This window comes from Aspergillus tubingensis, assembly GCF_013340325.1.
Source record: "Aspergillus tubingensis WU-2223L DNA, scaffold_10, whole genome shotgun sequence".
In the NCBI taxonomy this organism is placed as follows: domain Eukaryota; kingdom Fungi; phylum Ascomycota; class Eurotiomycetes; order Eurotiales; family Aspergillaceae; genus Aspergillus; species Aspergillus tubingensis.
Genome location: NW_023336284.1, coordinates 436,303 through 462,521, shown reverse-complemented (window position 1 = coordinate 462,521; position 26,219 = coordinate 436,303). Strand labels below are relative to the sequence as shown.

General features: G+C 49.3%; 10 protein-coding genes across 10 annotated transcripts; 6 read left to right on the top strand and 4 right to left on the bottom strand.

The window, feature by feature from the left end:
- Window positions 1-526: 526 nt before the first annotated feature.
- On the top strand, window positions 527-990 carry AtWU_09239 (XFP N-terminal domain family protein; the record flags this gene model as incomplete). Its single annotated transcript, XM_035504346.1, has 3 exons — window positions 527-601; window positions 674-750; window positions 828-990. 3 exons carry the CDS (start codon window positions 527-529, stop codon window positions 988-990), a joined length of 315 nt encoding a protein of 104 aa, XP_035360239.1.
- A 590-nt stretch (window positions 991-1,580) lies between these two features.
- Window positions 1,581-2,037, top strand: AtWU_09238 (XFP N-terminal domain family protein; the record flags this gene model as incomplete). The annotated part of the gene is made up of 3 exons (XM_035504345.1): window positions 1,581-1,658; window positions 1,725-1,801; window positions 1,869-2,037. The coding sequence occupies 3 exons, from the start codon at window positions 1,581-1,583 to the stop codon at window positions 2,035-2,037; spliced, it is 324 nt and encodes a 107-aa protein (XP_035360238.1).
- A 671-nt stretch (window positions 2,038-2,708) lies between these two features.
- Window positions 2,709-3,195, top strand: AtWU_09237 (XFP N-terminal domain family protein; the record flags this gene model as incomplete). Its single annotated transcript, XM_035504344.1, has 3 exons — window positions 2,709-2,786; window positions 2,885-2,961; window positions 3,039-3,195. The coding sequence occupies 3 exons, from the start codon at window positions 2,709-2,711 to the stop codon at window positions 3,193-3,195; spliced, it is 312 nt and encodes a 103-aa protein (XP_035360237.1).
- A 341-nt stretch (window positions 3,196-3,536) lies between these two features.
- AtWU_09236 (DUF3433 domain-containing protein) lies at window positions 3,537-7,207 on the bottom strand (the record flags this gene model as incomplete). The annotated part of the gene is made up of 3 exons (XM_035504343.1): window positions 3,537-6,355; window positions 6,408-6,854; window positions 6,907-7,207. The coding sequence occupies 3 exons, from the start codon at window positions 7,205-7,207 to the stop codon at window positions 3,537-3,539; spliced, it is 3,567 nt and encodes a 1,188-aa protein (XP_035360236.1).
- Window positions 7,208-9,771: 2,564 nt separating this feature from the next.
- On the top strand, window positions 9,772-10,199 carry AtWU_09235 (uncharacterized protein; the record flags this gene model as incomplete). Its single annotated transcript, XM_035504342.1, has 2 exons — window positions 9,772-9,907; window positions 9,982-10,199. 2 exons carry the CDS (start codon window positions 9,772-9,774, stop codon window positions 10,197-10,199), a joined length of 354 nt encoding a protein of 117 aa, XP_035360235.1.
- Window positions 10,200-10,528: 329 nt separating this feature from the next.
- On the bottom strand, window positions 10,529-10,921 carry AtWU_09234 (nuclear transport factor 2 family protein; the record flags this gene model as incomplete). Its single annotated transcript, XM_035504341.1, has 1 exon — window positions 10,529-10,921. The coding sequence occupies one exon, from the start codon at window positions 10,919-10,921 to the stop codon at window positions 10,529-10,531; it is 393 nt and encodes a 130-aa protein (XP_035360234.1).
- Window positions 10,922-11,222: 301 nt separating this feature from the next.
- Window positions 11,223-12,608, bottom strand: AtWU_09233 (FAD-dependent oxidoreductase; the record flags this gene model as incomplete). The annotated part of the gene is made up of 2 exons (XM_035504340.1): window positions 11,223-11,933; window positions 11,988-12,608. The coding sequence occupies 2 exons, from the start codon at window positions 12,606-12,608 to the stop codon at window positions 11,223-11,225; spliced, it is 1,332 nt and encodes a 443-aa protein (XP_035360233.1).
- Window positions 12,609-13,629: 1,021 nt separating this feature from the next.
- On the top strand, window positions 13,630-15,633 carry AtWU_09232 (MFS transporter; the record flags this gene model as incomplete). The annotated part of the gene is made up of 10 exons (XM_035504339.1): window positions 13,630-13,765; window positions 13,812-13,948; window positions 13,998-14,080; window positions 14,129-14,226; window positions 14,275-14,395; window positions 14,439-14,817; window positions 14,865-14,995; window positions 15,041-15,368; window positions 15,414-15,519; window positions 15,563-15,633. The coding sequence occupies 10 exons, from the start codon at window positions 13,630-13,632 to the stop codon at window positions 15,631-15,633; spliced, it is 1,590 nt and encodes a 529-aa protein (XP_035360232.1).
- A 180-nt stretch (window positions 15,634-15,813) lies between these two features.
- Window positions 15,814-16,278, bottom strand: AtWU_09231 (Dabb family protein; the record flags this gene model as incomplete). The annotated part of the gene is made up of 3 exons (XM_035504338.1): window positions 15,814-15,969; window positions 16,030-16,140; window positions 16,216-16,278. The coding sequence occupies 3 exons, from the start codon at window positions 16,276-16,278 to the stop codon at window positions 15,814-15,816; spliced, it is 330 nt and encodes a 109-aa protein (XP_035360231.1).
- A 1,416-nt stretch (window positions 16,279-17,694) lies between these two features.
- AtWU_09230 (Zn(II)2Cys6 transcription factor) lies at window positions 17,695-19,527 on the top strand (the record flags this gene model as incomplete). The annotated part of the gene is made up of 4 exons (XM_035504337.1): window positions 17,695-17,925; window positions 17,973-18,620; window positions 18,683-18,957; window positions 19,023-19,527. 4 exons carry the CDS (start codon window positions 17,695-17,697, stop codon window positions 19,525-19,527), a joined length of 1,659 nt encoding a protein of 552 aa, XP_035360230.1.
- Window positions 19,528-26,219: the final 6,692 nt, after the last annotated feature.

Sequence of the window (26,219 nt, the reverse complement as noted above, 5' to 3'; positions counted from 1 at the left end):
GCCCGCGTGCACCGATCGTCTTCAGTGATGCCGGAAGCCCCTGCTCACTAGGAAATAAATAACATTGCAGTGAGATACAGTCGATTTATGATGTATCTGAATCTGTGTTAAGCTATGGCATCACGATTGACATGGTTACATGTCTTCAGAAATCCCCGATAGCATCATACCAAGCCTTCTACACACTCGATCTAAATCTCAGCCCAGCTGTCGATCACCAACTTAAGCTAACCAAGATCTACAAATATCAAGCTAACGGCATCGAGTTCCTCCGACGGCTCCGAGCAATTATCCGGATCGACAAAACAGACAAGAAGAACCATCCCAAAAAGGCACTGCAGCTGGCGAGACTATTGAAGCGTTATCATAGGAGAATACTAAACCTGCCGCCTCTTCAATAGTACTTAAACCCCCTCCAAGTACACTCACCGTATTCAATAGACCACTCAATCAAAAAACAAACCATCTCTGCCAATTCAAACCCCGACTATTGTCTAACCCCCTACACAACGACAACAAAAACAAAATGTTCTTTAACAAGTCTGTCTTGGCCGCTACTCTGGCCGTTTTCGCCTCCGGCGTTGTCGGCCAGTTGATCAACGTACGTCTTTGCTACCTCCACTGCATCTTGAAGTGACGGAGACAAAGATTAATATGACCATAATGCATACAGATCGAATACGGCACCAGCGAATACGACGCCAAGACGCAAGAGGTTCAATTGCAAGACTTCGAGAAGTTGGATTATCCGTACGACACTCCCCTCATTCCATCCCCACTTCCAAATACTTCAACCGTCCAGACAAATGCTAATTATATCTATGCAGCGGTACTTACTCCTACTTCTCTACCCCCGATATCTGCGATCTGTACAGCAACAGCGAGAACGATGCCGCTCTCTCGAGGGTCAGTGGCAGCAGCCAGATCCCTTCGACGTACATCGAGGCTGTGTACTGCTACACTGAGGAGCAGGAGGAAGAGCTGTTGTAAATGAGTTATGTTATGGGTTTGGGTATGTGATCGGGCATGTTGATCAACGAGTGTGTACGCTATATGCAGAAGATGGATTGATACAATAATATTTATTCTTAGCAGTATGGTGACTAACAAGATCGTCCACTATTACACTAAGATCATCAGGGATCCCTTAGCGTGTCCTAGTATGACAAGTGCACATCGATCGTCACCATCAATGATCAAAATTCCCTGCTGAGTAGAGGATAAAATATCAAGAAAGGGCAGCTGCGTCATAGTCAGCGATCAATTACTCCAATTGGTATTGTGTCGGAATGCAGCATTTTAATTAGTGCCATTATATATTTCTCTCTCCAAGAATCCCTTGAATTACCGACCCCTACAGGGAAAGTTCTCAAAAGTCCCCCAGCTTAATCTCACTAATCTCACTCCGACTGCCGATCACCACTACCTTTTTCAACAATATAGAATCCCCCTCCCCCCCCTCCCAAGTCCACTCACCGAATGCAGTAAACCCACTCAATTAAAAAAGTAAATCAGTTTATTACCTCGAAAGAACCCTCGAGCCATTTCTCACACTCTAAAAAGGCACAACTAAGAGCAATATGTTCTTTAACAAGTCCTCCATCCTGGCTACTACCCTGGCTGTTTTCGCCTCCGGCACTGTCGGCCAGATTATCAACGTACGTTGGTATCAGTACCATCCCGTTCCCATACCTTGGAATTGTTGAATATGAAGATAAAAACAGATTGAATACGGCAGCAGCGAGTACAATTTTCACGAACAGCAGGTTCAACTGGACCAGCTCACTAAGCTGGATTACCCGTATGGATTCCACCTTCCCAATCTTCAATCATCCAAGGGAAATCTGCTGATAGATTAATATGTGTAGCGGCGACTACTCCTACTATTCTTCCCCTGATTATTGTGATCTGTATAGTAATACCCAGGATGATCCCACTATCGCGGGGTTCGCCCACACTGGCGAGTTTCGCGAGAGGTACCTCGAAGCTGTGTACTGCTACCGCCCGGAGCATGTGTACTACGAATATCATGGATGAATGAGTTATGTTATTGGTTTAGACAAATCACTGGATAATTTGATTTATGGGTATATGGCATGTGCTAGGGTGGTAGATTGTTATGATAATATACATTCTTAGACGTGTTTATATATGTTTATATGATGACTGATAATATCAGCTAGCATTACACTAGGACAATTAGAGACTTCTTCGCTTGGCCAAGTACACATCAATCATCACCTTTATGAAAGGCTTGCCGCTATGTAGAGAGCATAACAGCATAGCAGCTGATATAGTTCACTAGCAATTACAATTGATGTCATGTCAAGGTGTAACACCATTATTACCATTTTATATCTCTCGAAGACTTTACCGAATTGTCAACTGCTACAGGGAATAGAAAAGTTCTCAAATGTCTCCGGCTCAATCTCAGCCCCAGCTGCCGATCACCATCTGAAGGCAACCGGATCGACTAAGGAGAACGAAACTATCGGAAAATAAGTTTAGCTGGCAAAACTAACAAAGCGATATGATGCATAGATAGGTCTAGTTACCACTATTTTAATGATATAAAAATCATCCCCCCTCCTCATTCCCAAGATCACTCACCGGATGTGCCACTCAACCGAAAAAGCAAACCGTCTCATTACCTCGAAAGCCCCGACTATTTCCCGTGCCTCCCCGAAAGAAACATAATCAAAAGCAATATGTTCTTCAACAAGTCCTCCATCCTGGCCGCTACTCTGGCCATTTTCGCCTCTGGCGTCGCCAGCCAAATCATCGAGGTATGTCGATACCCCATCCTCTCCACAAGATGAAATTCACAATGAAAACCTACGTAGTATAATAGCTAACATGGAATAACAATTAACAAACCAAACAGATCGAATACGGATCCAGTGCATCCGAGACCAACCAACAGAAGGTTGAATTGCAGCAGCTTACTGGATTGGATCGCCCGTATGGCACACCCCCCTCCCCCTCCCTTTCAAATTATGTATCCCGAGATGTGCTAACATATTTGTGATCTGTAAAAGCGGCGATTACTCCTACTTCTCCTCTACTGCTACCTGTGATCTGTACGACAGTCCCGAAGACGACCCGGTTCTCAGGGGAGTTAGTGGTAGTCGTGAGATTCCTGCGACGTATATCGATGGTGTGTATTGCTATACTGGGCAGGACCAGGAGCCGTAGTTGTTGTGAATGAGATTTGTTATGGCCCGGCTGGCTGATGCGTGATGTGTGATGTGTGCGTGGTTGGTTTGGTCAATCATAGGCTAGATTATGCAATTAATTATGTATATTACAGATTGTTCCCGTCTGGATTGTTCTGGCTTTGTAGGAGAGGAAGTAGATAGGCAAGTGCTATTTCTAAATGACTTATAGACGGACGAGGGCAATGTTATATGAATCGCTAGTAGTCTGTATAAGGAATTTATTCCCGTTGATAATTCTGTACCATATGATAAATTTTCATCATGTCAATGGTAAATCTTCATTATGTTCATATAAACCGTGAAAAATAAAAATGAAGTCTACTCCCTCTCCTCTGTTGCCCGCCCAACATCTATCCCAAATCTTGGGTCGTCTCCAGCCCACCATCCTAACCCGAATACCAAGCCGGAGAAATACCCCCTTCGAAGCATGTCCCTATCATTACACCATTCTGACCCAGCAGGTAAGGCATCACTCTTCAGCACGTCTGATCCAGCGATCAGCGCCCCCGCGCCAGCAATACTGCACGGGTTGAATGGAAGGACTTCTTTGGTTTGCATGAAGTAGGATGCGACTAGGGTGGACACGACCATAGCAGCGAGAAAAGCTTCAAGGATGCGGGTAGATATGGCGCTTTGTGTAAGACGGGTACGATTCGGGTCTACGATTGTGCCAGGGAAGGTAGTTCGGTTGTCACTGGATGGGATTCGTGCGTTGCCATTCATGGACTGGGCCATCAGGGTGCGGTAGAGATGTTCCGTTGCATTGATGACAGTGGAGTAGTGGGATGGGTCAGTGATGTCAGACAAGGAGAGGGATTTTTGGTCATTGAGCATGGCGGAGAAAAAGGCGTCAAACGCTTGGTCTTGCTTGTTGACTGGCTGGGAAAGGAAGCTTTCGAATTCGAGGGTGGTGGAGATGTTTGTTGAAAAGACTCGGCTGGTGGAGTCGTCCGCGGTCGCAGACTGGATTTCTAGACCGGGGAGTGACAACGACGTTGTTGCATCAACTTCGTCTATTTGCGGGTTGCAGGTGAAGCCGCGGATCTGTGCTGTGGAATTACCATCTATCACACCGTAGAAACCCATCAGCGCCGGGCAGTCGCCAAAATCGATTGCATCTTCGAGGTATTTGAAGGCACCGAATGTAGTGCGTGTTGCGTTGGGATAGTCGGTTTTTATGGTGAAGTCAGTGGAGGTGTCGACACCCTGGCATTTCTTGTCGAGCTGCATGCGCAAGTCAAACATGGAAAAGGAATCCTCGGCAGGCCTGATGTAATAAACAATGTCTTGGGGGAGTGCATCGCAGGTGAGATTGGCGCGGAGGGCTGGGAGGGTGACGTTGAGGAGAATCGGACTATCGGATGTGCTGTTAAAAGAGGAGGAGTTGGTTTGAACCACCCCCTCCTTATCGGTGAGGGATGCCTCACTGAGGGTAGGGAGAACGAGCTCGTCATACGTCCAAGCGGGGTATGATAGGTTGGCTCCCACTACAAGGGCTCCTGTGAGGCCGAGGCCAGGGTCGGTAGTGGTGGAAGAAAGAGGGCTGATGGTGGTGTTGAAGGTGTCAATTCGCGCAATGGAAGCAGGGCGTGTGTATACAATGTCCTGTGTTGAATACAGCCCACTGACCGCCACTGTGAGCGCAGGGGCTAGAAGGACGGTAAATCCTGTTGCGCACACGGCCCACTGTTTCCGCTTGATTGCGGTAAAGAATGAGAACAATGTCAGCTTAGACAGGTGATTTTCCATAAGGCTGCCCGGTGCGGTCACGCCACCCTGTCGGAGCTCCAGGTACGGCTGGAATACCATGGCAGAGAAGTGGATGCAGTCGAAGAAGATGCGGACGATAAGGAATATCAGTGCCGGCAAATAGGCCCAGACGTAGTGGATGTAGCCACCTGAGGTGACAGTTCCGAGTCCATCCTGACGGGCGGAAACCTGATAGGATGCTTCTAACCCCGCAATAATGAGAAGGGGGAGTACTATAGATATGAGCCACCACCAGACATTCACTGAAATTGGCCGCCACCAGGTCAGAGGGCCAGAGCTGGCTCCAGGACGAGTCGCTTCGGTTGCCTTCTGGTCTTCCTCGATGCCAAATGTTCTCCAGCCATCGCTGTCTGTGACACGGGTGAAGAACCTCCCATCTGATAGGTTTGTGGTGAGATCTTGGGCGTTTTTGCAGCCTGTGAGCCGTTCGGACACTTTCGGGCTGCGGCCCATTATGCTTGCTAGCCCAGCAATTGTGCCAGGATCACGCGACGTGCAGCGAACCGGTCTCCAGATCCATAGTGCTGCGGTCAGGATAATCAAAACTCCTAAGGTAGCTTCCATTATTCGGACTGAGAGTTCCCTGACAACCACTCTCTGGGTATGGGCGGAGTATGTCCCTGCAAGGTTCTCGTCCGCAGAAGACAGTAAATATTGCCTTGCTATCTGGGCAGCCATAGCACTGAATGTCGGACGGGAAACCTTCTCCAAGATTGAAGCATCCAGTAAGTCTTTCATCGTATGGGGAGAGGTCAAATTAGCGACCAGGTAAAATGCACTCGGATAGGTGCTGTTTGGGTCCGAAAGGTTGTATTGATAGGTTGTAAGGGCATGCGTTGACGTATCCACGTAGTTCAGCGTATCCAAGGTGTTCTCAGCCAACGATAGGGAGGAAATAAGTCCTGTTCCCAACTCCATACCCTCGAACCCTGTGATTGTTCTGTTGCTAGTATCGTTATTATATGATTGGATTCTAGTCACACTTTGATTTCCGTAAAGCAGCGTGACGGATCCTTGCGATATGGTGTAAGTGGGACTGCAAACGAGCGCCTGGATTTGGGTGCTGTTCTCAGACCAGTGGGCGGCGGCGAAAATCAGGCGTCTCTGATTCAGACTATCCGCTGAATCTGTATCCGTACATGTGGCGCTGAATACGTCGGCATAGTATCCCCCAACTGAAGAGGAGCTTTTCTCAAAGCTTGTAAATGGATACTTCGAACAGGAAGGAGTACTGAGTGTCATATTGAGTTCATCGTACTCACACATTTGTGTGCTACACCCCGAAGTCCAATTCGCGACAGTGGCCACGTCGCATTGAAGATCAGCAGAGAACATGTCGACTGTTCCTGAAATGACAGCATCGGCACCTGGAAAGAAGTCAGTGACTCGTCTAACTGGTAGTGGAGCAATTAGTCCCACCGAGTTTCTTGCCGGAGGTTGTGAACGGTTGGAAGGCGTATTTATCGGTTGATCCCAACGGGTATGACAGGTTAAGCCACCAAGCCCCAGCTACAACCATTGCAGCCGTTCCATCGACCTTGGAACCATTATACCCAGCACCGTTAAAGCTCGCTTGCGTCGTGAGTGTTGTTGGAACATCCTTCAAGTAGACATTTTGTAACATGAACAGACCAGTCGAGACCACGGTGATTAGCTTGATGAGCAGTGTTCCGAGAACGGCAAGGACAACAGCCCAGGAGGATTGCTTCAGGGCGCGAAATAGGATGACCACGTTCCAGTCAGACACATAGTCCAGCAGCAAGGATCGTGTTGCATGTTCTGGCTCGTGACTCATGAGCTTCCAAGGCATAAGCTGCTTCGTTCGATATTCGACCTGGCCCCAGAACCCCGCGACGATTGTAAGAACTACAGGATCAGCATGTTCCATCAGAAGGACAATAAGCAAAGAATGTCTTACCTGCGGTCGGGCCATAGGTCCACAGATAATGATATCTTTCCTCGCTCGTGCTCAAGCCTTCCTTCCGAGTAGATACCGAATATAACACCTCGATCACAATAATGAAGCATATGAATAGCACCACGAACACAGCCAAAGACACGGAGCGTAATATAACGGGCGACCACATGTGTTGTTGCCGCGCATACCCAGGTAGCGAGTCGCCATCACTCTCACTATACACGCCTCTCACATCTGTAGATGGCCGTTTCCCGGGTAGGCGCGCAAAGGCTTTTCCTTTCGGCAAGATATTGCCCAACATGTTGGATGAACATAGGCCGTGAGCACCAACAGCACCACCGCCTGTCAGTTGTTCCCTCAACGGTGCTTCACTTCGTCAGAAATATCTGACGTGGGGGCGGTTCGAGCCTCAGGTATAAGTAAGGACATTTTGGGCAAGGGATTGCCGCAGCGGCACAGCCCACCGTCAATCCCTGCATCGCCTGATCCTTTGCGTGCTTGAGACGCTGACTGCAAGGCTGTATGACCGTGGTTGTTGATGGTGCCCTGGGTAGGTTATCCAATGCGGTAAATTGACTTGTCCAAGGTTATCGGGGTGGCTGTAGCATGATTCAGGTGATTTAGAGTATTGTAAACACTCATGTCGTGAAAGCGATTCAAGTATTCCTACCATGGGTCTCTTGTGGATAAGTGTTGATACGAGGCTGATCCCTGCCGCCAACTCCACTTGGGCGCCACTTCATTCCAAGCAAGGGACTGCTGGTCCAACCAGCTGCTGACTTGGTGCGGAGATAATACGGGACGGGGCTTGGCGAGGTTGAAGCATGGCCAAGCAGGAGGCTGGAACTTGAAACTCATGAAGGATGACAGGGAAGTGGATAAGAAGCTGGTTAATCAGGAATTCCTCCGCCAGAATATGGGCCACTGAGTCGCCATTTTGACATTTGTACTGGGAAAGAATATCGTAAGCACTGTGTGTTCTCACTTAGTAGCCAACGTCGCCTGTCAGATACTCGTAGTATTCACAACAAGTAACCCGGCCGATAGCAGTTGCCAATAATATCCCCCAATCAAGCCTTCCTAACGATCTTTCACTCAAACAACCACCTTGCTGTGCGAAACGCCGTAGCGAGCCTCAGTGTCTCTCGCAGGCCACCCTCGATACCGTAGTGCCCAGCGCTTGTGCTGCAGGCGCTACAGCTAATGCCACTGTACTGCTCCGATGGCGGTCGGCGGATAAAAAGAATGAGTCTGCTGCCATAAGATTGAGAAGCAGACGTTTCCCTATTATTTTATGAGGAACATTGCTCTGTTTTATTCATCACTGCAACATGTACGATTGGTAGTTGGACCGTGACTTCCAAAGAGCGAACGTTCAAACAAACCAAAGAAACTCATTGTGGACACTATCGGGTAGATTCCCACTATCGACTGAGGTATAGGGACTATTGCTTACCTGACATCATAACATGTTCTCTGAATGTATTAATTGACAAATAGCCAATATTAATTGTCCTCCAACATGTTTTGTATATAGCGCCTTTAAGTATTCTCCGATGCGGTCCCTCCACCCGCCTCACTTTTTACAAAAGGAAATGGACATGCATACATCACAAGCTACCAAGCGGGGTAACCTTGACAAATAACAAATATATATTATGAAATACGATGAATAAACATAATGGAACGCTTGTCCCATTTCACTGCTCGCTGTGTCGCACAATGATCAGTCATATATGATCGCAATTACTCTTACTTGACTTACCACACCGAAATCCACTAATGGTAAGTCGATGGTTATGTACTGACACTGCACAACTAGCAAGGGTGGCGATACAGTCCAGTCCCTTCAAGAGGCTAAGGCCACAGAAGGGCTTCTAAAACCAGCATATGGTACAGATATGGTAGGGCTGAATTATACTTTCTTCTTCTTCCACTGGTTTCCAGGTGCAGGTCTCATCACACGTCGGACAAAGTACAACTAGTGGATCATATAGTATGTAGCTGCGATGCACTATTAAGAACGCATCCTCCGGATAGATCCGTGCCGACTCCTCAGTTCAAAGTGTACCCTGCTTTCCTAGCCGGCCGAGAACGCAGCTCATTGTTGCACAGAGGCGCCAACTATTAGAAATCAGTAGACACGCGGCGAATCATCTTCCGCAGAGTTTCCACGGCCTGATCAAAACCTGATCGAGTCTGACTACGTCCGTACTGCATCTCGGATGCATCGGGACTTGAAAGCGAAGTATTTCTTGGGCTCAGCGCAGTACAGAGCCACTAGAGGGGATTATTCACAGTTACATCGTCTATCTCTGGCACTGATAAATTTCTGTATTAGGAAACTATTGCACTAATAGTTCACTATTTGATCGTTCAAAACATCGTACGCTGCGTTCTTCTATCGATTTAATTGGGCATCGTGGACCCCCCACGAGAAATACTTCCAGGGTAAGTCGATAGGTGCATGTGACGTTACTTTCCATAATCATATGAGCATTGCTAATGTGGTATAGGTGTGTTCCTATGAGGAGAAGAGCAAGCACTATGACCAAGACTGGTAGGTCTTGATTTAGTGCACTCAACATCGTAGTCCACCAAGACGTCACAGTGATACGACGCCTACTAGTTCAGAGATGATCCGATCTAATGCAGACAGACATTGCCTTACTAGGAGCAGGGGAAGCAATTATTGGTGATAGTGATGGCTACCTGTTTGCAGCATAGGTCCTGATTTCAGATAAACCCTCGTCGCCCACCAGTACCTTCACTATAAAATCGAACGGAATCAAGGTTTCGCAACCAAGATCCCAAGAATACAACCTCACCACCCATTCTCAACCAAAGCGAATCACCACTTCCACCATGCGCTTTACTGCTCTCATCGCAGCCACCATGGCTCTGGCAGGCTCTACCGCCGCACAATCACAGTGCCATGCAGGCGGCACTGCCAACTGCAAGCCAGGCTACGACTACTGCGCCAAAACACTGAGTAACCGGGGTAAAGCTATGCGCCGTGATTATCCATGTTTTCTCTCAGCAATAAGTACTAACTATCTTGCTCAATCTCCACAGGCGATGCCGACTCCGCCATCCGAGATGCGTTACGCGCTGCGGGATATAGTAATGGGAAAGTCAATAGTGTGGGCGCGTGGAACGACATTATCTATCATTGCAACGATGACTACACGCTGAAGGTGGTGAAGCAGTGCGATGCAGCCTATTGTGTGGACGGTGGTTTGAACAAGAATGACTACTGTGGCAACTCTGGCAGTGCTCTTGATTTTTTCTAAATTCGGTCCACGCTTCACTCGTTGAGCGTTGTTATGGGATTCGTCACTTGCTGCATTAGAGGCTTTGGGATGTGTCAGAAGTTTGAGAGGGGGATTTAAAGGGCATGGAAAAGAGGCAGGCTATCCACCTTGTACGGTCGTTCACTTATCTAACCAGGAGAGAATGCATTAGCCACGACATTCCCTTAATCCTTCAACTTTGTAGTACGTAGTATGCAACATGCTAAGCAACTTCCTCTTACTTCTCGTCCAGGCCAGCCGTTATCCTTCATTAACCAACAATTAGATTGATTAATCTCTCCGCAGCAAACACCACCATCAAAAACAATCTACCCCAACGGACTCCCCCCACCCATCCAAACCAAGACCTTCTCAATCCTCCCCTTGTCATCCATATCGAAGAAATTACAATTAAGCATATCTCTCTGCATCCCATCCTCTGGCACTCCAATATACCGCTGCTGCGTGGCGACTTTCCCCGCCTTCTCATCAACAATCATGCTCATCACCCGGTGCTCCATTGAGGTAGACTGGGTGATGAAATCATCCAGCATGGCCTGGATAGCATCCCGACCTGTGAAGGTTACGTTGCCTGCCGTGACGACAGTGAAGGTTGCGGTAGGGGAGAAGAGCGACATGGTGGTGCGGAGGTCGCCGGCGTCGATGGAGGTGAAGTAGGTTGTTATTGTTTCTGATAGGGTGTTGTGTTCGTTTGTGGTCATTTTGGTGGTTTTTCTTCAGAGTAGGAGGTTGATTCGAGGAGATGGATGTATTTGGTTGGGAGTGGATGTGATGGTGACGCGGTGAGAAGGATGAGGGGCTTGGGGATGAAGAAAGGAGAATATTCCCGAGGAATAATGGCTCTTAGTGGGGTACGGTTAGTAGGTTGCTTACTTTACTATATCGGGTGTGCGGGGCAGTAATCGACGGGTTTGGTATTGCGAAGCTTTGCATAGTTGAATTAAAGTATATGGCAATATTTATGTACTATCCACTGATTATTGATAAAGATGCAGGTAGAACCTATGTGTGGGCCTCAACCTGGTTAATCATCGCATGCATACGCGCCGCTCCATCCTCCGCAAACATCATATCCTCGACCTCTATCGAGTCCACAATATGCGCTCGTCCGCGGGCACGCATGTCCGCTTCGTAGGTAGCAATAGCGCGTTCTATAGCTTCTGCGTCTTCATGTTCCTGTTGAGCATTGCTCTTTTTCTTCTCCAGCTCAGCCACAAGGGCATCGAACAATACCAACGCATCATACATGGCAATATTGACCCCGTCGCCATTCGGCGTCGCCAGGTGCGCTGCGTCTCCGAGCAGCGTGACTCTAGGGACTCGCTTCCAGTTCGGACTCCCGTCAAGGTAAATATCTGGGTCAAGCCGGTGCAATGGCCACGGACGCCAGGGACCCTCTGCTGCTTCGGCGAAGGCGCGGAGGTGCGGCGCCCACTCGGCGTAGCGTTGTAGTACTGCGGCGCGCGCTTTCTCGGGATTCGTTATGTCGGCTTCGCCTCCGGGTTTAGTAAATGTAGACGGAACTTCAAGACCCATGTAGACGCGGTACGAGCGGTCGGACATCTGTTGTATGCACAGGGTGCAGCCCTGGGTCATGGCGAGACAGTTACCAGCGCCTACCATTTCGTGTGTTGCTGCGTACTGTGGGTTGCCTGGTGATATGCGACCCTCGATGAACATTCTTCCAGAGTATTGTGGTTGTGCGGGGGTTATCTAGTATGATATGTTAATTGATGATACGATGACAGGGGATGGATGACTACATACCAGTGGACGGACCCTGCTCCACGCACCATCAGCGCCGACAACGAGTCTGAAGCCACTTTCCGTTGAACCGTCGGCAAATTTCAGTGTGCAGTCCGCACCATGCCCATGACCGATCTTACTGGTCCGTTCAATCCCCTGGAGTGCACTGGCCCAGCGGATGCGATGCGCAGGTAACGAGTTCAGCAGCAGTTGTCGCAACTGCAAGCGGTCAATTTCAGGGGCATCGCGACCTTCACCAAACCTCTTGCGGAAGTTGCCACGGAAATCCTGCACTATCACAGTTGTTGCATCTCGACGGGCCAGCTTCTCGAACTCTTCAATTAGGCCTGCGCGCCGCAGTGCTTCTTGCCCTGTGTCCCCGTGAAGGTCGAGCGTGCCACCCTGAAATTGCAGTGCGTTTTCTGGCGAGGCGTCGCGTTCAAATACAATGTAGTCAATACCAGCTGTCTCGAGGAGACGTGCGAATGTTAGTCCGCATGGACCACCGCCGACAATGGCTATCGGGGCGGGCTTTCTTATGGTGGCGATAGTGCGGGCTGCAGGGGAGTGGAACGGATTGAGGAATGTCAGTGGGGAGAAGCTTTTTCGTATGATTGTAGCTTGTGAGAGTAATCGGGACATTGTGAAGTCTTTGTTTTATCATTGATTGTCGCCATGGGTGGATGAATGACAGATTCGAGACTTTATATAAGAACCTTCGGGTGGTAGTAAAACCCGAGATTGACCAACAGCGGGTGCCAGATCTCGGACATTACAAAGTCCCGAGGCCAGAACATTAACCTTTTTCCGACTTATAACCACTTCCAAAGGCTGGAACCAGGGGCGATTGGAAACTCAATTTACATGCGAATAGGATGTATAGCTCCACCGGAACTTTTGTTTTTTCTCAAGGACCTTCGATCGTTAATAGCACAAGAGCTGTTTCACTGAAGACTGCACCATCGAGTTGATAAATGACAACCACAAGATAGTAGGATTCCATAGGACACTATATTAACAGGAAGTAACTGGCAGAGCCCGAATACGTTTTTGGACGTTACTGCGATGGTAGTGATGATACATATTCGATTGACAAGGAACGCACATCCTTCCTAGATCATTGACAGGTATCGGGGGGCCTACTAACATGCATGGTCCAAACTATAGGGCCACGAGGGATATATAAATCTTGTGGTTTGAGGAGGACACCAAGGACAGCGAGGGTAATGGTAGACTGCCGACACATGGCTTTACACTGGTTAAATATGCCATGGTACGCTAATAAATCACTAGGGATCCAGCCCAGGAACAGTTTCCTAGTCTCTAAGTTCCTGACACTAACTAGCGGCGGAAACAGCCCACCTCTATACTATATATATTATTGACATCTGCTCGTCGGCCGAGATAGCATCAAGCCTATCGCCGATCGCGTGCTAGCGGGGTAACCTGCCTTTTATCAAATCCTTTCCCCAACTTACCTCCCCTCATTCATTAAGTGTTAGTTAACAAGGACGTTTTATGATGAGTCACGTCGAGTTGTAGCTGCCGATAAGGCACTCAGACTGATGCTGCCTGATAAGCTCGGCTTATCTGTTCCATTTCTTTGCTTCTTCTCAGCCCAGTTCAATTGTTCGTCTGGTCCACCACCAATTCACTCTCCTTGATGGTCATGGCTTCTGATGAGACTACCCGATTACTTCCACGTCCCGAAGACGGGATTTCACCCGGTCGGGAGGATGATGAGACAACTGGAAGCATTTCTCGGGGTACTGGATTGGCCATCTTCATCGCATACCTAGGTATTCCTGTTCACGCACCGGATTAAGCAACCGCTGACACAAATAGGTGCCTTCCTGGCCAGCACAGATGAATCTCTCGTCATTGCGACTTACGATATCATTGCCTCCGAGTTCCGTGAACTGTCAAAAGCATCTTGGCTGGTGACGGGATACAATTTGGGCTATTGCATTGCCTTGCCGGTGGTGAGTACGATAAGTCGGCAATGAAAGTGTCCGGTTCTGACGGACGCAGTACGGCACCCTCGCAGATACCTTGGGACGCCAGAGGTCGATGCTTCTCGGATACCTAGTATTCGCTCTTGGCTGTCTGATCAGGTCGGTGAACTCTAACTGACTCGATCGTTATGCCGCTGACTCGAGCAGCTCTCTCAGCAATTCAATGAACCAATTGATAGCCGGACGGATCATCAGTGGCGTGGGATCTTCTGGCATGGTGGTCATGATTTCCATCATCATAACTGGTGCGACGCTGTGCCGCCTTCATTTCACGAAGAAGCTAATGTGTATAGATCTGGCGGCGCCCAGCGAGGTCGCATTATTGCGCAGCTATACCAACGTCGTGAACATGCTCGGGAGGGGTGTCGGAGCTCCGCTGGGACGTGTTATAGTGAACTCATTAGGTTGGAGATGGTAAGAATTCTGTCTAATTCCTTGAGCACGACTAATAGCACAGGGCTTTTACCGGTCGGCTACCTCTTATTGTTCTGTGTCTGTTTCTATCGCGGGTGCAGTTCCCTACAAAGCCTCGGGCAGCCACTCCCGCCGCTGAGACATCCAAGATGGAAAAGCTGAGAAGTCTGGATTATTTCGGCATTTTCAGTTTCGCAGCTGCGGTTTTTACCCTACTATTAGCTTTGACGACAGCTGGAACACTTGACGGAAAGCTCTCCACAGTGTACGCTCTGCTTGGGGTGTGCGTAATAGCTACCCTGGCTTTTGTCTGCCATGAATGTCTATGGGCAACAAAGCCCCTGGTACCGTTGCGACTGGTCACCAAGGGCGTCGGACAGTATTGGCTGGTGCAAGTGGTGTTGTTTAGCGGACGATGCGGAGTAGGTTGCAACAATGCCCTTGCTGCACAATATACTGACAAGCCAAGGTCACCACCACCATCACACAATACCTGACACAAGTGAGGCAAATGCAGGAGGAAGGGGCAACCTTCTTCCTCGTTCTGAGCACCATGGCTCTGGCGATGGGCTCGATCATTTCAGGGTTCTCCATCAAACGGTCAGTCACAGTATACTTCTCCGGGTGCTCATGCTGATTCTTTAGGACGAAACGGTACAAGAAGATGAGCCTCGGTTCCGCCGCGATTAGCATAGTTGCATCCACTCTGCTATTCTTCTCGTGGCATTTCGACCGCCCCGTCTGGGAAACGCTCCTCGTCATTCCGATGAGCACTCCCATCGGTATCATCATATCGGGCGAGTTTATTGGCATGACCGGTCGTGCACCACCGGAAGATATGGCCTCGTGTGTCGGGGCATACTATCTCAGCCAGCAGTTGGGGGTAATTCTTGGCGGATCCATCGCACCGTTACTGGTGCGGAGGGGATTTATGCAGGATATTGCCGGAAAGTTTGGGCAGAGGACACCAGAAGTATGTTTTGCAGTGTAGTGATTTATCGCAGTCTAACAGAAGTAGATTGCCCGCCAGGTTCTGAGTGACGCACGCTATGTCGATACGCTGCCGGAGGGTATGCAGGCTGTTATCCGATCGAGTCTGCAGTACGGATATCAGTTCATTCCAGGTAAGTACATCTCTCTCTGTGCGGGCATTCACTAATGAGCTAGTTTTTGCCACGGTGACTGCGGCGTTGTGTTTGCCCAGCTGGATCCTTACGCCGGAGGAGAGGCTGGATTAGAGATATCCATATCCGCGATGCTGGCGGCGACGCAACGGTCGGAAATTCGAACAGATTCAGGACACCACTAAAAGTTGATTTCTTCGCTTGCTGGATCATATGTACATCCATGTATTCGTCTCTATTTATGCATATTCATACCGGTTTAGTATATTTGAGGTCTTCATGTCCGCGGAAGGGTTAGAAGACCCCCTCGGTGAAATCCACCACCTGGGACTTTTCGATCAGACCGTCCAGGGTCTTGACGAAGCCTAGATGCGCGGGGTCTTTGGTGAGATAATACTCTCTGTCCTGATCGGACTCAAATTCCATGACGAAGACATGGGTGATTCCATTCTGCTCCGTTTATTAGGGTCGATCTCATGCAATGCAACGACTTCGGCAGAGATGACCTACATGGTTACCCTCCGGCGAATCCTGCTTTCCCGCTTTGAATGACTTGATGTATGGCTGCTGAGTGGTAGGATGTAGACACCTGTCTTTCAGGGAGACGAGGTGAGTGCATGTCTAGCCAGAAACCAGTCAGTCAGTCCTCACTTGCTGTGGCGTGGATTGGAGATGACGTAAGAGATGCTGACTCACCTCCTGGACCTTTTCGGGGGCGAGAGAGGCTTTGAATTGAAATTGAACGATGTGAGTGATCATATTGGGGTACGAAGGGTGTGACCAGCAATAGTGAGGCGGACTTCGGGGAAGACGTTCCTTGTTGGGATAGGAAGGTGGTGGTGATGCAGTGAAGCTGCAGTAGTGCTGCGGAGGGGGAAAGGACTGAGCAGCAACCCTGACTGACACACCAAGACGTCAGTGCCAGTGGAGATGGGATCAGTCAGCAGGGGGGTCAGTCAGGTCACTGGGATTCATCATTATTCTTCACCCCAATACTATACAGTAAACACATATTGAATGCCGAGTGTACTCCATCACAATGTACTTCATTCCAGCCAGACGGGGATCCCGGGCGGCACTTTCTTCCGATGGTCAAGTTGCGACCGGCGACTTGGATGACATTTCCACAATTCCATTCCCCGCCCGTCAGCCACCCCTCGTACTAATGATGATTAGATTGCAGGGGGGAATACTGCAGATACTTCCGGGCATCAAGGCATTGCGCTGTGACCGTGACATTGTCACACCAGTCATGATTTGGCAACGGCCACGCGGCGTCGGGGACCATTTCAATGCCAGTCGGGGATTGTCCAGGGACTCGGATTCGGGATCCTCATTTAAACAAACGGGGACCCGGAGCCACTCCCCCACATGATTCCAAGGGGGGAGAAGAAGGAGTCTAGAATAGACGCCGTCGATAGTCGCCGACCGGGTAGGAAGTTAATTTGCTTGTGTCACTGTGGCACCGGACCACCTCGCCGACAATTAATTGTGGAGGAAATACATTGATTAGATGTGCCTCTCGAGGGTTAGTCAAGTGAAGCCCGAGAACATGCATATCGGGAACCACCCAGCGAACATCTCCGCCAGTGCCTGCAGCCAACCAACACCCCAAACACTATGTCGATCGACAAGGTGATGGTGTGATGAGTGACATCCCAACACACCGGGTTTAGGCGGCTGATCCGGTTTCTCGGGTCCTTTCCTTCAGTCGGGGAACACCTGCATCAAATAAAAACACCTCTGTTGGACTAAAAGTACACCGGCGACCCGCCGTATCTTGCAGCGGCCTCTCCACACTAGGCCTTGCTCGGGCGAACCCCTCGAGTTCTGTATGGCTTGTCCCTGGCAGTGGCTAGCTGGGACGATGTAGCCTTGTTCACATATGCAAATTCACCGTGGCTTATCGAATAATATCACCGATTGCATGCTGAGTCGATCGGAATGCTACTGCCAGCATACATACTCCTAGGCGAAGTCTGCAAATGATCAGGGCTGGTGATGGTCCCCGAGCCTCGGGGATCTCGGCATGCAGGCCTGATTCCAGAACTCGGGAATCAGCCTCGATGGAGTCCGATCATTCCATGCCACCAATCCTCCATACATTGTAAATAATATATCCTTCAATGGCCTCCCTTTACCCTACACTTGGCTCGTGCATACAGAATCATCATCATGGCCGACCACCGACCCTCGCCCCTCGCCTGTATACCTTGTCGTCGTCGCCATGTCAAATGCGACGCTCGCATGCCCATCTGCACTCGCTGCCACAATAGTAACAGTGACTGTCGCTATGTTCGTTCACGGCGCGGCTTGCGGAATAGATCTAGTCCTGATCCACCCCCGGGCGATGTCGATCTCCTACCAGACTTTACCACTTGGCTCAACAACACCATTGACCTAGATGTATGCCTCTCAATCCACTACCCCGAATGTCATACTAACCAACCCAGCCAGAGTTCCTCAGCCTGGACCCCAACATCGACCTCAACGATGTACATTCCGATCCTATCCAGGACCTGCCTCCATCGCCACCAGCATACACACCCGCAGTGGCCGAGTCTGAACCGCTCGCCCATGATGCCATGATCCAGCTCTACTACCACCACTTTCATCGCTCGCATCCCATCCTCCTGCCGCGGCGCAGTCTCGCTTCCTCACTCTGCCAGCACATCCCAGCGTACATCACACATATCATGCGCTACATCGGCAGCCACTACTATCCCCAGCCTGGATTCAGCGATTCCTTCCGAGCACCCGCCTACACGGCCCTTTCCGCCCCAAGCGACGGATACAAAGTCCAGGGACTACTCCTCCTCGCCATCCTCGAGCATTCCTACGGACATGAAGAGACCGCCCGGAAACTCCTCAAAGAGGCCATCCAATTAGCATGCCACCTCGACATGACCAGTCCCTCGTTCGCACGTAGCCACTCCCGCGGGAGTCCCATCCTCGAAGAAAGCTGGCGACGCACCTACTGGGAACTCGTCGTCGTGGAAGGGCTCATCTCCGCATTTGGCGGCGGGCCCATCCTGCCCAGCTACAAATGGATCAACGACGAGATGCAGCTACCTTGCGATGAGAAAGCATATAATTTCGAGGTAAATCCAATCCCCAAAAACCAACCAACCAAACAAATGTAATCAAACTAACATCCCACAAGCAACTCAAACCCCCAAAGCCATCCGCCACCCTCTCCACTCTCCCCAATTTCGACCTCCACCACATCTCCCCCTTCACCCACCGCATCCTTGCAACGCAAGACCTCCGCGCCGTCCTGCAAGTCACACAATCCCTCGACCCAGACACCGAACTCCAAACCGAGACATTAGACGCCCGTCTCGCCACCTCCCTAATGCGACTTCCCTCATCCCTCCCAGAACACGACACCGCCACCGTCGACGAAATGGTCTTTCAAACACTAATGATAACATACCTGTATGCCAGCCCCTGCCTTCACTATCCCATTAAACCAAACCCTCTAACAGAAAAACCGTAAACAGAAGCCTAATCTACCTCCACCACCCACACTCCACCATCCGTCTCTCCTCCTACCACCCCACTACCACTACCAGCACCCTCGCCTCCTCCTCATCAACAACATCATCATCCTGCACCCGTCTCCGCACCCTCCAATCCCTCCCCCTATCCACAACCCACATCCCCCACCACGACTCCCCCGCATCCAACACCCACTCCCAGAAACTTCTCCGCGCCGCAGACCTCCTCTCAAACCTGGCCACCCTCCCAAGTACCGTCCTCTCCCGAACGCCATTCTTCACCTGCGGTCTCGCCATCGCGGCCGTGGTCCATGTCGCCGCGTTAGCGAATGGACCTCCGTCGTCGTTGGCGATAAAGCATGAGGATGAGACAGGGGCGGGGAGGGAACAGTCGCTCAAAGCGAGGATTGAGTTGGGTGTTGGGGCGTTGCAGGTGCTGGGTAGGGCGTGGCCGTTGGCGAGGAGGGTGAGGGGGGAGATGGTGGATGTTTATCGGGGGAGGTGTTGATCTTATCCTATTCCTACATATTACTTGTTTTTAAGTGGAGGGTTGAAGATTGTATATAGAAAGTATGTTTGGTAGCTATGATGATCGAGTACACGATAGATATATACATAGATGAACCATTGGAATATTCCGTTATCTCCTTTATTCCGAATATGTGTGAGTGTGAGGAATGTACGTCAGGATAGGATGGGTCACAGCTGTCATGATCCATCCCTTAAAGGGGAACCGGGGACGCCGGATGAGGAAGTCATAGATATGGTCATAATAAGACAGACCACCGCTGAATGGAGTGAGTATCCCTGGCCGATAGTTCAACCCATGGCACCGACCATCTTATTCCCAACCGGTGGTTCACGTATCCCCAACCTAGTCCTTGGTCTCTTCTAACACAATCCCCCGACAGCAACAGTCAAAGTGACCACACAAATTGAAAGATATCCGCTTCGATTCTATCTCCATCAAGGCAGATATTTAATGCCTGTGAGTCGCTAGCTCCAAGTCTCGGCGATGGTAAGTAGCCATGGCTACAAATGAAATATCCCTCCGGCTCATTACCCCAGCGAGCCGACCAGGATGCAGCAGACTGACCTTTGTCTGGGCATAGCAAAGGTAACATTAACCTGCCCGATCCATCTCTTTCTTCGGCACAGCTCAAGGACCTTGTAGCCTGGTACTCGAGCATTTGATCCCATCCAATGGATCACATTTAGGTTCACCTGAATGACGATTCCGCAAGGATACCAGTTTGAGGACACATTGAGAACAGAGAGGATGCACTCGCGCGTGAGGAGGACATCACTGCCGCGAATGGGACCATGACGTTGTGATTGGTGTATAGAGACGTTTCCGGCTGCTGATTCGCACTGCCGTAGGCTTTCTGCCGAATCTCTCGGATCTCGTAGGCTGGTACTTGTCCCTTACCGGTAGCGCGGAACTGAGCGTTCAGCGCCGCCCGTACTTCGTTGTCCGTGACCTTACCTATGGCTCCTCCGTCGAAGGCATAGTTGTGGGTGCCTTTGCCGGCCGTGTCTCTGAGATTTTTTTCACGGTCCCTGGGAGGGTGTTTGTATTCTTGATTGGGGCCAGTGTCAACAGCAGGACAGTGTTACTGGCTGCATTCGCCTGTTTATAAACCGATACTTGCGAAATTTCTGAAGTCGTAGGTCCGGATGAGAATGTTCTTCGCAGTAAAGCCATAGTCACGAAGATTCAATAGAGGAGAATCCAGAGCATCTGCTGGTCATCGTCATGATGCTAGATATCATCTCTTCTTTTTGCTGGTTGGAGTATAAGTTGATGGTTGAGGCTGGTGTCCCTTTCGCAGTTTCTTCTGAAGACCCTTATTTTGCAGACCGTGAAGGGCTGTTTCTTCTCCTCATGACTGTTGTCACTCTCTCATTGTTGCCAATCTTGAAGCTGATCTCGCTTGGCTTTCGCAACATTCCTCATCCACCTTCTTCATTCCTTTAATCCTCCTTTCCATCAGTATCGATTTCGCCTACCATGGAGAAAAAGTAGGCACGCAGTCTATGTTGCTTCCTGACTCTCGCATTCTCCATTCTGTGGGGCGTTATCAAGCAGGGAAGACAAACATCGCCATCATCTCATAATCCTTTAGAAAGAACCCATGTTCGGTGTGGAAGACATGTATGGGATGAGATGTTAAGTGTATCAGAAACACCTGTCACTTTTCCCTATTTGAATTCCTGTCATGACTGTGTTGGTGCTTTTCATCATCATCCCCCCCTCCATCTTAAAGATGTTTTCCCAGCACCATTCCATGCAGGAGCTCCCATTCTCAATGTCCTTAATGATCTTTATCCCATGGAGTTGAAGTTGAACCGACATATCAGGAGAGTAATGTGTCGGAGGCCTATCAGCGATTTGAATCACATGGCCGACATGGTTCGAGTGATGACCGCTATGAACCAAAGATGTCCACGAGGGAGTTTTGGTCGTCAGGTTCAACCTCCCTTGGCTGTCTTTCTCCTATATTTAGCCTCTTTGAACAACCATCACCTGACGAATGACCCCAATCAACCGCAGTGGTTCGAGTCAGATTAAAGAGCGTCTGGATAACTATCTAGGGTTGTGGCCTGTTATGAATGAAGGATAACTCACTACCAGATTTTTGGTCAACGGGTTGCACCTCCCTTTGCTGATTTTTCTCTTTTCAATCAGTGCCGTCCATATCAGTCTCATCTTGTAATCAACCTTGAGACGTCCCACTGTGTGCAGTTTTTTCCGATATAAAGATCAATCAATCAGTCTTCAATAAACATTTCGTTTTCGATTGCGTGTCTGACTGAAGACACTGTTCGTTTTCTTCTCATCACGTCCTCTATCAAGTTCGGCAAAGAGATGGAACATCTGTCAAATTCCACGGCTTTTCTGCCAACCTTTCACCTCTCCACTCGGCATGTTCCATTTGGGACAAAGCCCAGACAATTATGGTCGGCTGCAATTGCTTTTCTCTTCTTGAAATTGGTGAGTCAAAACCGATGGAAGATGGCGACTGACCGACCGAGTTGATGCTTAGATCATATTCTCTGTTCCTTTTCTTTCGTGTCGCCTTTCAAGGCTCCGGAGAAAGGAAAATATCTCTTAGCCTGTGAGGTCCAGCATCCCTTGGCTGGTCTTTCTCCTTCTTTTCAGCTTCATTATCCATTCGAATTGGTGCAATATATCGCACCACCTTATAAACACCCTGATTATCCATTACTATGACCGTCCATTGCCGATGTAAGTTAGAAGCGGGTGTGTCCAGTGGCCACATACATCTCTCCATCTCTTTTATGTATTTCGCTCAAACCCCCAGTGGTGTGAGATACACAGCTACCACCATAACAAACCACCATCTCATCCTACCGATATTCTCCCAGCATCGCCGAGTCTGAGGGCATTTGCAATATCGGTCTCATAATGGGAGATGAAACTAAAAGCCCTTCAAACTTCTCTCCACGTTCGAGGTGAGGTAAATGAAGAATAGGTTTACACTGCATTCCACACTAGCAGGTTGTGCACTGATAAGAGGTAATTCGATGGATTCCGAATATGTGCGAACAATCGTGGTTGCCTTCTGCTTTTTAGAATCTGACAATCGTGAAGAGAAGATCCGATCGTATTGAAGTAATCCTTTGTGGATCTTCTTCCCAGTCCTCTCTCGTCAAGTCCGGCTTCGGTTCCTGGAGAGAGACAGAAAATGAATTGTCTGTATGCTTCATCCAGTGCAACGTGCAAGCAAAGCTATCTGCAGTAGGTTTGCAACCGTCATGGCGAGCAGCGCAGCTCAACAGATCAATCATAACTAAAGACATAGCGAGTTTGCATCTTCCTAATAAGTTATGTCTTCTGCATATGTAACACAATTTGGAGATGGTGAAAATATGGACCTTGTCTCTTGCTTCTTTCAGGGTTATCGGTTATGCTTTTGAAATCGTCACATAGTTCCAACGGCAATCAGCCGGCGCAGCCGACGCAGAAACCACCACAGATTTGATGCTTGTGACTAGCTATTTTAAGAAATTCAAAGTACTATTCGGACTTGTCACGATTATCTGGAGAAATAGAGGTGCTGTACCACTCGAGTATATTCTCTATTCGCGAGCGTTTCCGGACATACCCACGTGAGTCTGGTCGGTTGGCATCATAGACGTTGCATCTTTAGCATTGATGACACAGAGCAGATGCTCTGCCATCCATAGAGCCATTTATATGACACTTGAACTATTTCAGGTCATCGTTGGCTCATTCCGCTCAGCAGACGCCGAGATTAAGCGGGACGAGCAATGGAACGAGGTGGGAAGTACCTTTCCCAAAGCATCTTGCTCATCTTGCTCTATCGGTGAGAACAACACTATGGCAAGAATGACCACGTAGTTCAATTCATCTCCTCTGGTGGTGTTTTAAGTTGTCCCGCGTGGATGTTGATGAATACCAGAAACAGAGAATTGCCACTCCACGGATATGTTCTCTGAGAGTCAAAGGACAGAACGGGAGGAACGACAACAAGACAGTAAGCGTCTGTATTGTGGACGACGGTTCAGACGGCTGAGTGATGTTGATTAGGATCGATATAACCCACCGATGAATTTCCCAGCGAAATCTCGGTTAATTGGCAGCGGCATGAACACGGATCCACTCCTTGGTGTGCCCGTATATGCCCACTAGCTATCATTGCCTTCGGTCGCTGCGTCGATTTAAGGAAGAACAATAGCAAGGATGCTGCCGCGATTATTTCGGTGCTCCATTGGTAAGGTTTCAATAAAAAGCATTTAAGCGAAGCAGCCAACTCATACTTCCCCTCTTCGTTTCCCGGTTTCCTATCCGGCGTGGATCTGACCCAGGGGTTTTTCTTGGGCGGTATATTCAAGGAGAAAAACGGAAGCATAGAAAAATGCGCCATTTCGTTGCATCTCGGAGAAGCTCTCCTAATGTCGTTATTGTGTAATGTTCCTCGTTAGTTCTTCGTTCTTTCTCTGTTCGTAACCCGGCATTACAGCCCTCTTCGAGATGCACTGTGCACACCATGCATCTTGTGTTCTGTTCACAGCTCGGACTGACAGGACGTCGAACCTCTTCCACATCGCTAAATGCCTGGGCTTCGTTGAAGTTTCAGGCACAGTGATATAACCACGACGTCCGCATGGCTCCTGCAAACAATAGCCGCCACCACTTCTATCTGTGTCACGAGGGGAAACCCGAGAGTCACGGCCAGGTTCACCCGCCGTAGCATCAGCGCGGCCCGCATCGTGCAAGGGTCGACATTTGATCAGTTATCTTTAGTCAAGTGTGGCGAATGACTTCCCATACTGCCCTCCGGTAGGCAGCAAAGCTATCCGATTATATCTGGCTGACTCCCAGATCCATCCTGAGCTTGTTGAGTTCCTTCCCATCGAATAGGTATTTCGACACCTTTGGTCTTCCACCATCCAAGGACAATCACACTGAAGGTGTCATTGTTCTCCTCTCAACCATGCATGTTTCGGGGTATAGATCCAGTACCTGTTCAGGACCCGTTGCATTGTCATTAGACTGGTATTGCCATTCCACCTCATCGATGGCTTCATGGCTTGAGCTTTCGGTATCAGTTCTGAGACTAACATAGCGGAGATAAAAGGACCCACAACCAGACCACACTGAATAGGCTTCATATTGCTCTTGTGCGACAGATGGTGGCTTCTGCTGGACGGAGCAATTCTTCCCGTCGAGTAGCATCTCCCTCTGAACACGACGAGTCTCTTCTTCTCGGCCTTCTGGTGTCTCTCCATGTAGAGTTTATTTCTCGAGTGCCTTGTTCCGGTTGTTAGCTTGCTGACGCCGCAGTACACCCAGTATCATGCTGGGTGACTTCTTGTTGGCCTTCGATCCCCGTCAACGGTATTTAGTAGACATATTATTCATTTATAGTGAATTTCCGCATTTTCTTCCCACGATTTAATACACTGCATGCGGTGTCATTTCCACAACTCTCACATACGGCAGCGCAATCAGTCGCCAAGATTAGATCATGACCTCATCATCAACAGGCACGGCCTGCGGCATCTCCCCTCCGAGAAAGACAGCCTGACACAACAATCCATTCGTTGGTGATGGAAGAGTAGACTACCCAGTCAGGCAGGTTCATGTCCGGAATCTCATAGCAGAACACAGGAGCTTAGGATGATTATTTGTTACCATGCCTCTCGCAGCAGCCGAACAGCTCAATTGAGTAGACGGTTGCTTACACGCGGATGGCTGTTGAAGAAAATCTGAGTATAGAGACAATTTTGCGGTGTGCACTTGGAACGTGCGTTTGTGTTGAGATCCTTTTTTGTCGCGATGGTGCTTAATACCACATATCGCCGTGTGCTTTAATCTTGTGGTGGAATGTTTTTCGAGTGACATTAAGTCCCTGGCTATTCTCTCTGCGGCTCGGACATGGAGTCAGTATATAGTATCGTTCTAGCCAAGTATAGCCTTGACTCGGCGTGCATTTCTGGCATAGCGTTCTGGGCCCATTATCATATATCCCAGACGAACAGTTCCAGACCGGACCAGGCTCGGGCAGACCATTTGTCGTATGATGGGCGCTTTGGAGACGGAAGTGTTCCATTCCTGTGATGTCCTGCCAGGAACACATCTGAATAAAGCAACAGCGTTATAAATATAAGTGGGCTCCCTTTTCTGGCACATACACTGACTCGGGTATCACACGATAAGAGGCCGCCATGGTGTCAGCCTGTTCTCCACTGCCTCTAGTTTTGAATATAATAAACTTCTACGCCATCATAATATGACGAGTATGTCAAATTCGACGCGGCGCACTCACACAGTAACCCGTTAGAAAGGCGGATGATAAAGCTTTATAAGGATGAAGTATCAGTGATAGGCATTGTAATCAGTTTAATACCACTGCTTTTCCGCCCTTTGAGTGCTAGAACGTCCATTTGTAGCGAGTTGGGGTCTCGGGATCTGGCCCTGACCCATCGGCAGATGTTGCTGAATGTGTCAATGAACCGACAATGTCGTACAATTGTATATGTCTCTTTCATTATCGTCCGTGAGTCTCTCGCAGAGCCCCAAAGCCAGGCGCCTGCGGTAAGACGACGATCAGATAGTTGAAAGCCAAGCTGTCCAGTCCGAACCGGAAACTGTGCTGAGCTTTAGCGCCAGCTCTGCATTTTCTGGAGGCGGTATTCTTTGTCTCAACG